Source organism: Varroa jacobsoni, unplaced genomic scaffold (assembly GCF_002532875.2).
Source record: "Varroa jacobsoni isolate VJ856 unplaced genomic scaffold, vjacob_1.0 scaffold_315, whole genome shotgun sequence".
Classification (NCBI taxonomy): Eukaryota; Metazoa; Arthropoda; class Arachnida; order Mesostigmata; family Varroidae; genus Varroa; species Varroa jacobsoni.
In genome coordinates, this window is record NW_019213217.1 from 396 (window position 1) to 15,954 (window position 15,559).

At 40.4% G+C, this 15,559-nt stretch overlaps 1 protein-coding gene across 7 annotated transcripts in view; it reads right to left on the minus strand.

Annotated features, from left to right (window-relative positions):
• Positions 1-1,142: 1,142 nt before the first annotated feature.
• The window catches only part of LOC111259280 (uncharacterized), an 82,605-nt gene continuing 68,188 nt past the window's right edge, over positions 1,143-15,559 (minus strand). For 6 of the 7 annotated variants that reach the window (XM_086967827.1, XM_086967825.1, XM_086967828.1 and 3 more), the window contains exons 3-10: positions 14,854-15,225; positions 13,774-13,955; positions 10,666-10,831; positions 10,066-10,317; positions 9,836-9,938; positions 4,732-5,011; positions 1,917-2,018; positions 1,143-1,508 (exon numbers count right to left, since the gene is read on the minus strand). In XM_086967827.1, coding sequence (XP_086823953.1) covers positions 1,385-1,508; positions 1,917-2,018; positions 4,732-5,011; positions 9,836-9,938; positions 10,066-10,317; positions 10,666-10,831; positions 13,774-13,955; positions 14,854-15,225 — 1,581 coding nt within the window. In that variant the 3' untranslated portion in view covers positions 1,143-1,384. The remainder of the gene's footprint in view (positions 1,509-1,916; positions 2,019-4,731; positions 5,012-9,835; positions 9,939-10,065; positions 10,318-10,665; positions 10,832-13,773; positions 13,956-14,853; positions 15,226-15,559) is intronic. The other variant, XM_086967826.1, reaches the window with a different exon arrangement.

Below are 15,559 nucleotides of genomic sequence, written 5' to 3' on the forward strand. Positions count from 1 at the left end.
ATACTGTTGTTTAAGATATTGAATGCTTCTTTGTTTTTGCTTGGTCATAGTCACTTGAGTTATTATGTCCTTGCTCGTCTATATCGCACCTGAATAAATGCTCAGTAACAAAGATCAGCTTGTTTCTGAAGGATATTTAATGCGTTCATATACGCTTTTATCGAAGCTTTGTAGTCTAAATATAGGCTCTCTCACTGTAAGCCGGTCATGCAGTGCAAGCGTCAAAACATGCCAAAGAGCCTATCTTCATTATCAATTCGAAGCGGTGTCAATTTCGTTATCGCGTGACGTAAATGCTATTACATGTGATGACGTACGTTATCGTGAAGATCGTTTTTAATAGTTAAATATAATAGTAATCATAATTATTAGTATATCACCGGTACATATTGCATACTATTGACAATGAAGTATCAGTCATTTCCAGTTATTCCCCTTGTTTGTACATAAACCTTATGGTAAATAGCCTCAAATCTGGGCAGAAATAGTATATCAAAAGAATTAAATTATATATAGTGGCCAGTGTATACGTATGCATGTGTGTGGCGTCTAATGAGATGGACGTTACTGATCTCCTTTGAGCTGATGGGTCGAAAGGGACACAGGACTTTACAAGTGATATAAATGATCTAGAGTACATATATATTTTACTTGAATGGAGAATATTCAGCTATGCTGCTACTGAGTTCGTCAACGGGATTTCGTTGACTCCTATACATATATGTATAGGTATCTATGGCTGTGTGTGTATGAGTGTGCAACTAGCATTAACTGATATAAGCAAATTGGCTAATTTCATCTTGGAGTTATTTTTAAACAAAATTTTTATGAATGGACGTTAGAGATGGTACTTCAGTGCTTACTAATACTACATGTATTTTTTTTATATATTATATTCAATGTTGAATATTATGTTAGTCTGACTGACTCACTGACACACCCCCATCACACAGCCTATCGTGAACACAAAACGGTGAAGGCACAGAGCCTCATGTTATAATAATTACACCTATTATTATCATTATAGTAATTCTTTAGTCGTATTAGAATTGGGTCCTTTTCAAATAAATTAACAAGTATTAGTTATTGTAAGTAAGTATTCATAGCACGACGATGCCAATTGAATATTATTACTAAGGTCATATTGTAACACCCGTTTTATTTATTGGTAAAGGCAACTTTTCTTCCACCTTTAACACGATCAGATTTATTTTGCAATTTAATTACCTCGGAAGGCTACTTCCATTGTAATGTCGATAAGAATGAATTTTTTTTCAGCCTGTTAAGAAGTACTCACTTCTTGAACATTTGGATAAGGGACGGCTCTGAACGTAAAGGACGACGTTTACTTGGAGCTATGTGGAATTCATTATAAGTTGTAAACCTACAGCCTTGTGGGTTGAGCAGAGTCTTTTTCTGACCGTTCGATGACGTCTTTCGAGTCCTTAGCCTCCTTAGGAGAAAGCTCAGGAGCCCTTGTAACGAGTCCACTTTCACGTTCGAGCAGACTGTAATGGCAATAAACACAAAACGTTGTAACGTAATTTTACAAGTTAATCGTAATAACTAACAACAATCAGTACTTACCATAAAATTAGGATCTCATTATATTTTAAAGATACCGACCCGTAAAAATTACAGTCTAGCATTATTTACGGTACTTTATTCGGCCGAATAATAAACCAAGAAGATTTTGGTATTTTTCATAAAAGTCAAGCAAGTACATAACGCACGATGTTCGAAGTATTGTATATACGCTTGGAAAATACAAGTAAAATTGTTGGTTAGTCAACAGTCAATACAACGAAAAATAACTTGCTTATGAGTGTGAGTTTACCTATCTGTTTTTGGACTTCACAGACAGTTTTCTGTAAATACTGTAGCAATGAGAATTCAAGTATGAAAAAAGCCAATACCTTTTGAGCATACTCTTCTTCTCATCATGAAGTGCTTTCAGTTCACTCTGCAGTACATCAATCCGCTCTCCTAGGCGAGCAACCTCCATTCGGTGTTGCTCCCTGAAATAGTGTTATTTGTAGACAACGCATTATACCGAATTCAATTTTTGAAACTATTTCACAGCTTCGTGGACGGCTTCAAAGATTTTTGCTTTGTGAAGATTTAATTAGACCAATAATAACTATGAGTCCCGTCTATTTCGCGCAATAGCAGAAGGTGTGAAAGGGCAACTTAATGTAAACGAGGTATGTATGTAAGAGAATATGTATATCATCCTATATGGCTTGTAATACACATGCATCTATATTGAACGAATTTCTGCTCAACAGATACTTTTTTGCCATCTCCAAACTGAGCGGAGTGAGCTACCACTTTCTAAGAAAATTATTGCAATGATGCGGCTTATATAAACGCGCTAGCCTGGAATAGCGATCTCTCTTGCTCCGCGGCTATTTTAATGCGGTACTATCAGTGGCCACTAAAAATATGCGTCTATAAAGGTATAGATGAATTTTTTTCTTTTGTTACCGCCCAGACAACGGTTGTCTCCGACGGAAGCATAAGCATTTTTCGGTCCTCTCAAGCCGAGAAACGCCTACTTGCACAGGCGACCACGCACTTCAAATGTCTCGTGGTGAGGAGCAGTCCACACAAAAAGAACGTCTGTTTTGGACAAACTGTATAGCGGTTTTGCGACCTTGCCAAAGTCCCATACGGACCAACAGTAATAAGATATTTGCCTTAGGAAGCCCTGTAACTGACGAATAGTAGGGGGTGCCGCTAAGGCATTTACTGTTGCAATTTTTCTTTGGTAAGGGGAGATTGTACGCGGGATCTTGAGATCGACGTGTACAATTTCCTGAATAGCGACGAACTTTTCGATATTTTAAGGTGTTGACTAGCGGGCCTAAAAACAGGACCTTCTTACTTCCCGGAAATAATGCAAGTCCTCTTGGAACCTATAAGATAATACGAAGGTGTAATCGAGATAAACCAAGGCTACCTCTTAACTACTACCAGGCTGATAAGTTGTTCAAACATCGCCAGAGCTTTGGCTAACCCGAAAGGCACCCGCTTGAATTAATATAGGTTGCCTACGGTACTGAATACGGTATTTCCCTTGTCACTGGGTGCCATATAAATGTTTATAGTAACTCGTCAGGTTCGAAGTTGAAAACACCTGGGCCGCTCCTAATACCTTTAGAGCATCGTCGACCGGTAGAAATGGGAGTGTGTCTCTTTTTGGAATCGCCTTCAACTTCTAGTAAACCACATAGAAGCCAATTGAGCATTTCCTTTTTTTCACCAGGGTGATCAGATAAGTCCACGAACCAGACGGGACTCCGATGACGCCATCATCTAAGATTTGTCGTGCCTTTTCCTTTGCGAAGCGAACTCTTTGCGCTAAGGAGACTCAACCTGAGTGTTTGTGCACGAGAAGGTAATCACCGGTGAGTACGGTATGACTAACGAGGTGCATTACGAATAGTTCTTTATTGATTAGAGGTACTCCCGATATATAATTCTCGATGGACGAAAGAACGTATCGGGGACTTCCGATAAGGCGAGTGATAAACACTCCTGAGCACGGCCTAATCTGATGCCCGGTTTAAAAAAAACTGTCTATCGTCCGCGGTCGGTGCCTAAAATTTTACATGCTCCATCTGGGTCAGAAATCACTATGGTATACGGCGTCACAAAAGTACTCATTGGAGATGCATGCATCCACCTGCATCGTGGATCTCGGTAATCTGACGGCCACGACTACTCACTTTGAAAAGTTTGGAGGTATCAACTGGCCTTACTTAATGAAGGCTTGGTAAAAACGGCTCGCTACACACCTTGACTCACCATCTGGTTTATTTTTTCCAGAATTATTGCTTTAAAACTAGCGACTGAAAATAGAATCGTCGGCCAAGTTGTCTATGACTTCTAACACCTTCAACCCGTTTCCTTCGGCCTTGAGCTTTACTTTCCCCGCGATAGCTATTGATGGTGACGGCCCGTTGGCAGCTGGAAACAAACGCCATTGCATTGGTGTGTTTTAGAAACCTGGCTGAAACGGCACTTATTTTCGTGTCGATGTCCGGCGCAGCCTGTACTTGTTCCGCGTCTTTTAATTCGACGTCGATTTCAAGCTCTAAAAACGGGGCAGCCCCTATGAATCGAACGGCGGAGGTCCGCGCTGGCATGACCAGGGGGCCAGGCTGAGCAAATGTAGCTTCCCTGATATCGGCATCGCCACTTTACGGTCCTCCAACGTATAAGGCCGAAAGGCCTGAAGCACTGAGGTTTGTAAGGGGAGTCTACTTTTTTTAATATCGGACAGGAATATTGCATACTTCCAATCGGGCTCCAGTTCGTCTTTGAAAGCCCGCCTGACCCTACTGGCCCCCTAAACATCGATGCTCAGTCCTTGTCTACTCGAAAAGTTCATCCACTGGGGTGCGTTCCTCTGGAGGAAACTGCTCGTGCAACTTCTGTTTTGAAAACATGCCAGTTGTTCGCCTATATAAATATATGGAAACTGCAAGATTATTTAGGTACATGTTTCAGTAGGATGAGGACATGCACGATTTTTGCTCGATAGTTAATAGAATGCCCTGGTCAGACATTTAGCGCAACATTACCAGTGGTAAGGAAATATTTTACGAGGACAAAAATGCTTCCATTTCGCCGTGCTAAGCCGCGTATTTGTTTATTAGCAAAACCCAGTAAATATGCCCATTTCGGGTGATTAGCATTTTCTATAATAATAATAAACGTATCTACCGGAGGGCGTGCATTCGCTCCTGGTGCTTAATCTTCTTATCCTGATAACGAACAGTGAGGGCTTCGAATTTTTGGCTAGTTTGATAGAGTTGGTCCTGTAACGATACAACCTCCTTGTGCAGCTTCTTGCAGTGCTCCATCAGACCTGCATCCTGTGCTGACAGCCAACGGTTATCTAATGTCTGCATGAATGACTGTTTCACAGGTGATTCAGGTTGAGACCTCGATCCTGCTCCGCATCCAGGGACTATAGCGTTTGTGGCCAGAAGCCCACCTGTTTCTGAAAAATTATGAGAATGTTACACCGAACAAATTGAACTCATCGACTTGTTTTTGTGAAAGTTATGTCCTCTGAAGTAGCACGTCTGCTCTGTTTTTATGCTATGTGTTTAAGAAATGCCTCATGATGCACTTAAGTTTTGCCTGACAGAATTTCATTATGGTTTCATACAAACACTGCACTGACTTAAAGAATACTTGCTTAACAATAGTAATATTTCCAAGTTCATCTTGTCAATTTTCAATTGCTGTTTCGATAAAGATATATTTAGTTGCTGCATGTGTCACCTGTTCTCACATAAGGCAGACACAGACGCAATTTGAAGTCATAGCTTAATGCTGCTAACGGTATCATTCGGCAGCGTTCTATTATGAATGAAAACATATATGACAGGTAGTTCCTATTAGCCCATTACTTAAATCGCGCTTTCGATCGAGACTTGAGATCATTTTTTGACAAAGAAACTCGTTAAAACAGCTAGTACTCAAAAAAATTTTGAATTAAAACACATTTTGCTGAAAATTGTGCATCAAAAAGCTTCCTGATTTAGTCTCTCAGAGCATATGCAAGATCCAAATGCATTAATTACGCCCCGAAAATAAATAGCACCGAATGGTAACGATCGGGTAATTCGCGACTATATTTTGAAGCAATTGTTAATATGGGTTTAGGTGTCTTGTTGAATAAAACCTTTGTTTATTCATACTCGAATGCAGATGTGTTCTCAAAGCAATTAAACGCTTAGCGTTTTAAAATATACATTTGGTAAAACCGCATCCAAGTACAGAATAATACGTAAATGAACAGACTGAAAAATAAATTCTCAGGCGTCCAAATTTGTTTCTAAGTAATGGTTTGGTTAACCGTAAAGCTTCAAGATAACACGCAGCAAGTACTAGAAATAAGTACGGCACAAGCTAGCTTCATTTATAAAGGATAAATAACACAACATCAACTCTACTGAGATACGTAAGTTCAGTATGCATGTACATGTCTTATAAAGTTAAATCACTTCGAAACAGTCAAAAGCATTTCAAAAGTTGAAAAGTTTCATAAAAATATACCAGGTTTTATGCAACAGCGAGGCAGTAATTTAATCCATCGTTACGATTAATTTGATTGTTGAACTAAACTAGATCGATTCCAATGCTGCTACGTAAATAAATGCTATTTTAGACAGTAAAGGTCAACTTCGCTAAAACGTTATGGTCTTAATGAATGAATAGTAACAACATACTTTTGTATACAATAGTGTGTTATTCTTTACAAGTAAGAGCTTATGTCTATCAAGTTTATTATGGAAGATCGTGATACCATCAAATGTATAAAAAGGACAAATAAGAGTAAATATTACCGTTTGATATATTTGATCATTCATGCTATATGATGTGTCTAAAATAATAAAATTATCTTTATGCTGTAGAATAGTAAAACATAAAAAAAAGAAAGGTTCTGCATCATTTTAAGCAGTACGATTTGGTGCAGATAGTTATTGTGAGTAAACAGATCTTGGAAATCCAACATTTGTCGCTTGAAAATAGATGTTGCATGCTAGGTTTCTCTCAAATGAATTTTCTCGGTTTTTATGATTACATGTGATGGTTAAGCTCGTTACAAAAGTAGAGATTTGGCTAAAATTGAATCAGATTTCATCGTAAAAATCCAATCAGCGATTTTTAAAAAAGTGCCGCCCGGTTACATTATGTAATAGGCAAATGCGCTAGGGATGCAACGTAAAGTGCGATACATGGGTGAGGACAATGTTATGGCTCTTAACCAAAGAGACTCATCCTGTGAATTGGCTCGAAGTATTACAGATAGTCGATGTTTCAGCTGAGGGAAAACTTTCGCCGACGTATCAACAGCTTTTCCACGTTATTTTCACTTACTTTTTTCCGTTATTATTTTCTCTTAGAATACAGTATACGTTTACGGAACGTACGGTTCACTTCAGCGACGTGCTGATTTCGTTTGCAGATGTTATTAAGCATTTTTTAGTTGGCCTGCACCAAGCCAGTTCCCTTCTAAGAACATTCAGATGGTCGCCCTTAATCGGCTTATTGATCGAAAGTTTGCAATGCATATTTAGGTGTATGGTCGATACACTTGATATCGAATCCTTATCACTACGATTTATCTTAAGATTTTCACTAAGAAGAATTTTACTTCATCAACCCGGGAGTGATTCAATTGCAGCTAACCACCTCTACGGGTTAATGTTTAAACGATTACCAACGGCAACAAAACGGTTTATCTTGTATAATTCGTACCAAATCGTACCATAATTATTCAAACCTTAGCTCTGTAACATCCTGCGTTCACTGAAGCGTAGGTCAGGTGAGCAAAAGCTAGCCTAAACACGGCTCATTGTACTCTATTCCGAATCCCATTTGATTTGACGGCTTGTCCGAGTTTGACTATCTAATCTTCCCCACAAAGCATTTTGCTTACGAGAACTGATCCCACCCTGCCCTATTCTACTGCGCTCACATTAGATAATAATGGTGTACAATAGGAACCAAATCCGGTAATGTCGTTAAGCGTCGCTTCAGACGGCTAACTTCTTCTAACACGAAACGAAGAGGAAATAAGTCTTACGTTCGACTTTGAATCTAAAATACTTTTCTAAATGTCTCTAGGTGGAGTAGGCCCACGCCTTACCACTTACGGGGACTTGAGAGTGGAACTGCATTCAACCAATTAGATCGCTTTTAACGATCGCTCCGTAAGGCAGCTTATTAAACAGCGTCCAATTCGATATTGGAGAGGCTAGACTATTAACCGCACGGTGAAAATATAAGAGCTACATTTGCAGCCTTTTGGTGAGTTGAAAACTACTTCTTTTGAGTCAGATATCTGTAACCTGACTGCCCATATTTAGTACTGGGAAGCCCAATCATGCAGTGACCAACTTACAAATTGCATTGTTTCAACAAAACACTTCATGGAAAGAGCATCAATAAGGCAAAATGTATCCATGCTATCATCAGCGATGCTCTGTGATCGCCCACCATCCCATAAGGCGTTACAGAGCGGTAAATAGTCGTGCGTTGAATTGGGATATACCATAGGAAGCTGTTTGTTTAAGTAGGTTTCATCCTGTCACAATCAGCCAAATGCTTTTCGCGTGGAATATATTTAGCTCACAGCAACTTACTGCAATATAAGGGTACGCCCACATGACCGCCTGCAGTCTTCAACAATGAACTGCGAGCACAATTCAAAGCGGAACTGGTACAATAATATTAGAATGTGGCAAGATTGTTTTTCGCCCCGTAAGAAGCATAACAAATGACATTCAAATAGCATTTTCCTCGTAGACAGAAGGCAATAAACAAATAAATAGGAAATGCACTTCGCGTTCAGAGAAGAATTATTGTAAATCGGTAAGTAAGCAACGTTTCTAGTCGAAGACGAATTGTTGCTAGCGGTTGATGCTGGCCTGAGATGTAAGTCGTCCACCTGTGCTTCGAGGATGAAATGGCGCGGGTTGACCTGGTCGATTTGTACGTCGTGAGGGCAGCTTTTCCATGCAGGGGGTATCCACTCGGGATTATGAACAGTCAAGCAGATCTATTTCGAGCATAGTCCAACGAGTACGTGCAACTAGTACAACACGCAGTTATTGCAGTTTCAAACAAGCAGCATTGTTGTTCGTACAATCAGGATTTACGTTGTAAGCCCGAGTGCTGTCACACTTATTATAACAACATGAATAGACGATAAAACCATCGACAACAGATAGGTAGCTTCATAAAATCGCACGTGTTCGCATAGAATCGCCCTATCTACGTGCAAGAACACCTCTGCGGTAAAGCTATTCTTCAATTCCGCGCCGTGTGCAGTTCGTCGATTAGTTAGTCTATCAGGTTGTGTCCATAATTTTTCCGCAGAAGCTATACGTGCGCCGCCACAAAATAGAGAAAAATCATTCATAGAAAATGCTATCTAAACCTAAAAGGGGGTTTTAGCATTAATGCCTGTCTAGATAAATGCTCTGCCATATATGGTGGTGCTCTTTAGAGACCACTGAATTTACACCTTTCGAGACAATCGTATCGTGATATGATGACAACGTCCCCCCTGTCACTCCCTTCTGATGTAAACTATAAAAACCTATGATATAATGTTGCAAGCAATCCTGAAGCACAACTTAAGATATGCAATGCGAACGTGCACGACAGGCGTAGTCCACAACTAATTATCTATTTTCTGCTCGCATCACAATCCAGCTGCTTTTGTTGATTTTGTGCTGCCAACAATAAGGGTGGTACATTTTAGAGATGCGAATGAGTTCACGATTGCTAATACACAAACAGCCACGGTGGAGCATTCGAGGTAGCAAGTACAAAGTAACTCAGTGACTCAGTCTATCATATATACCAGATATGTTTTAGCTTGTCGAGGCTGCTTCCGGCTCTTGACAGGTTTAGGACATTGGCACGGGGCCCTGAGGTCCTCGGCTGCGTAGTTTTGTATCCTTCACATGTCTTTTTCCGGCTAGCATTAATAGCATCTTTTGTTTTATGGGAAACACGTTTGCTTTCTTGTCAGTTTGCGACAACTTGAAGATAACTAGCTTATTATTAGCACAGCCTACTTGGATAAGCGAAAAAGTGTACCGCCTCACCTGTGATTTCATATCCTCAGTACAGGGATAATTGTTATAGGTTAACAGATCAATCACCATATCCATTAAGCTTGTTCCCCATTTCTGAGTCATTACGATGCTGTCTCGTCCTGTACAGAAAGCCGTTGTGTTTTCCTATTTGTCTACAACACTCGAATGAACAATTCGGATATATTTAAGGTCGTGTTACTCACTGTCATTGGCCTGAGGTGTTTGTTGTTGTTGTAATTGTGAATGCTGTTCTTTGCTGCGTAGCCGCTGCTCGAGCTCATCGCATTGGACTAATGCTTCTGAAAGCTATCAGACGAAACCCGCACATTTACTATTAAAATAGTGTATTCCTAAAAGATAATAACTTACATTATTGTACAAAATGAAGCCTTGAGTTAGATATTGGAAAGGGTTTGCCGTAAGAGGCTACAACCTTGAAGGCCAAAGTTTCGTTGTCGAGTTCAAGCTGTCGGTTAGTTTTTTCCATGGCCACAAGTCGATCTGCTAAGTTGTCGATGCGGCTTTGGAGATGATTATTGGCGTTCGTTTCATCCGTGTCCGTCGGATCGCATGGTACATGGCAGGAACCCTGTTCTCCCATTGGTGAGCCGATGCCTTCCTGCAAAAGATTTTTAATCCACTGTTTGTCTGCGATTATTGGCTTGATGTTTCCCGGGTCACGAATCTGTAAGTTTAACAGTAGCCGTTATCAAACGAGTTTTGCTGATATTCTACAAATAGCTTGAATAATGTTCGAGTAGTCACGGTATGCAGCTTTACAATGGACGGAAGAGGGTCGGTAAAATTAAATTGACGCATTGGCTAAAATATAGTACTACTAGATTACTAGTATTTCGGCAATTACTGCCTCTTGATATTAGCGAAACGATGAACGAAAGCCTGTCTCATCTTACTTCACAAAGGGGTAAAAATCGACACCCTCTTTCCGTTCCCCATACAGAGATCAGGAAGTCCCCGTCCTTCTACGAAGGGAATACCTTGCATATAAATGTATACGGGATGTTTGACTTACGTTACGCTTGACAGCGTCTTCCTCGACATTGCCACCTTGTTGGATCCTTTTAGCGTTGTCGATGCGTGAATGTCGCGAGCTCCTAGGTGGCGGTGTGTGCAGGGGACTTCGGATGCGCGCATAGTCGCCTTCATTGCTGCTGTCGCTATCACTGCTGCTGCTTCGACTATTGATTTAATGAAAATAAATAATAAAGGAGAGTGCATGTATCTACCAGTTGCAAAGTATCCAGTTTACGTTTTTTTTACATTTATCGTGCATGTTTTTCAGGTGTCATAGCTACATGTGAACAAATGGGTTTGACAGATTATTATTACTCAGCTGATAATGACTATGCTAGGCAAGGTAATATGGTGGTGATATAATCTGGCAATGATAATAGCAATAAAAATGTGTCAAATGCTCATGTAGATTAGATATATGTATATATATATATATATATTATTAGTAAAAAAAAAATATATATATAATAGAAAGGGAAAAATTGTAACTATCATGTAATTTTATTCAAAGCTATTTTTCACTACAAGAGCCAATGGCTGTTGTTATTTATGGATTATACTTTGTTTTATGTAGATCAAGGTTCCACAACTATTATACTATATTACATTATATAAATTAGATGACTAAACAATGTAACAATATCAGCCACAAAGAACAGCACTCGACAAGTCTGTTCGTACATAAAGAAGCACAGGTATGCCGGCCATGTCTCCTGATGCAATAGGGTGAATAAATAACAGCCAATGGGAGCAATAACGTGTTATATGATCCCTCAGCGCGCTTTATAAATCTGCTTTTGACGGGTTTTAGCAAAGAGGGACTGGAATAAGCTCAAACACCGTGGGTCGAGGTGTTTCGTGCTGAAGACCGACCGTCTGACGCAACGCTTCACGACAGTACCGAAAATATGAACGTTAACTATGAAACATTTATTGAGGATGAACAATAATGAAACGTTTGGATTTTTGTTAGTTCACAATACCTGCCACCAAGATTATGGAGAACAGTGTGAATTCAATAATGCATTTTACTTGTCCCGCGCGGCTCCCACTTTCATTCCACAGCGCTGTGAAGTAAGCGCCCAACCTCTAGTACACATGTATATGACCGGACGCTAGCTTCCATCCAGCTAGAATTCTAAAGGCATAATTAAGCCCTTTTTGCATCGAAAAGTATACCAACTTACATTATTTCTTGTGTCCTCCTGCTTCCCAACACTCCAGATTGTCCATTCTGTCTCATCGCTCTTGATATCATTCTATGTCTTGAGGAAGTTCCCCAACCATTTATATGGATGCCGTCGACTGACTCGCGACTGTTATCATCGTCGTCTTCTTCGTCATTGTTGTAAATTTTAGCCAAAAAAAGGAATGGCTGGGGCTGCCGGGAATGCAGTGAGGACTGTTTTACATCTCGTTTGAAAACGATGTAAAATAACACGAAAAACGGAATGAAAAGGTAGAAGGAAGCAGGAAATGAAGTCGCTAACGTCAGGAGTTCTTCACCACCGTATATTACGTTGGGCAGCGAAGAACAGCTCGGTTCGCTGCGAGGCGGGTTCGAGGAGCGACCACTTAGGAACAAAATGGCAAAGATCGGGCAACACGCGTAAATGTGTTTCATTTATAATGACTACTCGTTATGCTAATCTAGCAGTCGGCCATGATTGCGGCCGGTGATGGCGCCGCTATGAGAGCGTCATTCGGCGCTGAGTAGCCCATATCACCACCATTATATACCAACAATATTGCAATTTTGAAGGCAGACAAGCTCTAAGGTACTTGGTAGATATCAACGTCACTGCACCCACCGTTCTCTGCATTGTTGTCGTCAACAATCCACTGTTTACCATTTGCATTTATTTTATGACATTATTTACCACTCAACAGAGCCTTTTACCAACCAGCGTGCAGCGACTCAGGGGACAGCTAACTTCCTGACTCTATGATATGTACGCGGAGAGGTGTTCCGCCAGGCTTTTCAGTCCCGTCGGTGGAGAGAATTCTCGTTCCGCAGCGAGTGGTGGCGGTACCTGTCGCTGTTAAAGGAATAAATTTTCAACCTTCTCCAAGGTACCACTTGGATATGCTACCTGAGCAGCAGTAAGTACACGGCCGGTCGACCGTGTTGTGGGACAATTCGCGGGATGGCCGCGGCATATTGGACGAACTATCAATAACTGGTCGTAGATAACTAAGTACAACGGAAGAACGCCACACACAGTTGAAGTCCTGGTACTGAAGTTGAAGCGGCATGAGATAGAAGACGCTGTCTATGGAGGCCTTCAGTGAGGGAACCTCGTAAGCATGTAAAAGCTTTAAAGCTGTAACAGTGACAGTCATCATTGAAAAAGAGCGAGAAAGAGCGGAAGCGATGGTTGCTAGTTCTATAAAATGCTGTGCCGCTCTGACAGAAAAGGGTGCAGCTCCATCCGCAGCTACCTAGAGCTGCTAAAGTGAAAAAGGTAAGTCGAACGCTAAACAGCTTTTTTTCGTTAAAATAACACACTCTAAATATCGGGTCTGAACAGCAAAAAACTGGGTGAAGCATGTATACAGCTGTTGCGTAGACAGCGCCATTAAGAAACCATTAGCTTCTATATATTTATGTACGTGATCATTCGAAAGAGGAGATGATTGACCTATTTTATCTTTGAAATCTCGTTTGAAATTAGAAGAAAGACTTTGAGATAGAATTAAAATGCTGGAGAAATAGATTTTCGTACGAAAATAGCATGAAAGTAAGACATGAGTGGGCTCTTTTCAAGGAACATATATTATGATCGATATCCGATGTCAAGGTTTGGCCAGTATGGGTCAGTATGGAGATCAGTATGTAGGGTAAATCGGTGCATTGTAACTTCATATAGGAGTTAAATATATCAGTATCGGGAAGAATTGTAAACCATTATAAGTTATATAATGAAAAATTAAGCTTTCAATGCAAACGCTCCTTAATTCAGGCGGAGTATTTCTCTACAAGGGTAGCCAGCGAGACGAAAGCCAAGAATTCCTGCAAAGGTTCGACGTTAACGTATTCTAAACACTGAGCATATCTAATCTAATAGTAATATGGTTAACATCGTTTTTCTATAAACGTACGTACAGGCTATCATGGTCGGAGATGTTTCCGTCAACGGTGCTGCTGCTGATGTGTGAAGCGGATAGCTTCATGCTCTGTGGGAGATTGTTATACAGCTTTCGATTTTCCTCGAGACGTAATTCACGCTCACGCTGCCTTTCTAACTGGTCTTTTAGCCGATCGCGCTCAGCCAAGATGAATGCGATCTAATGAAATTTGAGGCAAATGCAAAAAGGATAATATATAATATATGTGGATGTTATTTCATCACGCATCTCATGAGCTATAAAAAAAAAAAAAAAAAAAAAAAAAAAAAGTGACATTGACGTCTAGAATCTATGAATTTATGAATTGATTATAGAGAATAGTGCTTGACGTAAACAAATATTTGATACACTCTTTAATATAGGTAAATGTTTATCTTCGATTCTTGTATAAACTAAGACTTGCAAGTTTTTTCCTATGACAAAGTTTTAAAGGGACGCGTCCGACTGTGATATGCAAGTCGGTTTGTCCAAAGATTGTTAATATGCGCAAATCCATCAAAATGTATTTCGCTTACATTTTATATGGAGCTCAATGAGTTGCAGTCCAATGAAAGTTCAAGTCATGCAACGCCCACATATAACGCGAACTAAGAAGTTTTCATTACCGACTTCCCCGTCGGTACCTCAATAGCTGATAGACTCTGTTTAAATTAGCTCTGGCGGTGATTCGTTCATTCACTTACACATACATATAATTGGTCGTGTGACAACGTTATTTATCAATGCTCATGTAGAAAATGATGTTGCCCGGACGAGCACATAGGATTTTTTACTCAATTGAAGCTCTTATAAATTTTCATTTTCAGTAAACTACGACAAACAGATTAAACCGCCAGTATATCCCAGTGTGTGGCAATATACAAATGTTTTCGGCTCAGACGTCTTCTTACTCGTCTTATTCAGTACTTTACTTCCCTATATGAATACTAGTATTTTATTTGCTTATTGGTCATATGTAGGCCGCCGCAAAGCGCGAAATGATATTCGAATCGCAAAGTACTTGTTGTTGAACACCCTGTTCCACCCAGATGCAATCGTAGAAATTTTCTGCTCGAACCTGCTCCACGAGTGTCATCTGATCATTGAGTGTAGCTGTGTTGTTGAGAATGGCATTCGGGCTATTGTCATGGTGATGAAGAGCTTGGCCTGTTGTAGCACCGATGGCCCCCATATCATTAGCCGAGGCCGATCCATTGTGACAGCTCGAATTGGTATTAGTCGTTCCGGTAATTGCTGTCGAAGCAGTGCTCGTCGGAGTACCGCCGAGTCCGCAATGCTGCTGCAGCAGCCGCCTGATGTGCGTCACCTGTCCTTCGCTCGTGCCTCCGCGTTGCTCCAACTCTCGTCGGAGGGCGCGATTGTCGAATTGCACGCGTGAAACCTTTTCCTCGAACAGCGACTGGATGTGTTCGATGTAAGATTCCACTTCCTGGTGAGAAAAGGCCAAACGTGAACCTAGCCATTAGAATTGTATTTGTCTAAGAATTAATTGATCCGTCTATAATGTGTTCTCGGATTAGCCTAATATAAGTCCTTCGATAACCATCAGATCGAAGCTCCGTTTACGATTTGTAGGAAGGGTGCTTAACATGTGCACGCAGTGTCCCGTAGTTGCAGTGATGTTTTGTTGAAATGTGAACACGAAATTTTCGCTCATAGAAAAATAACTGGATTTAATTTATGAGGAGGCCCTTTTTGTAGCTACTATTGGATATAGTGGTTTGTCAAGAACTTATATATATATATATATTCTATATGCGATC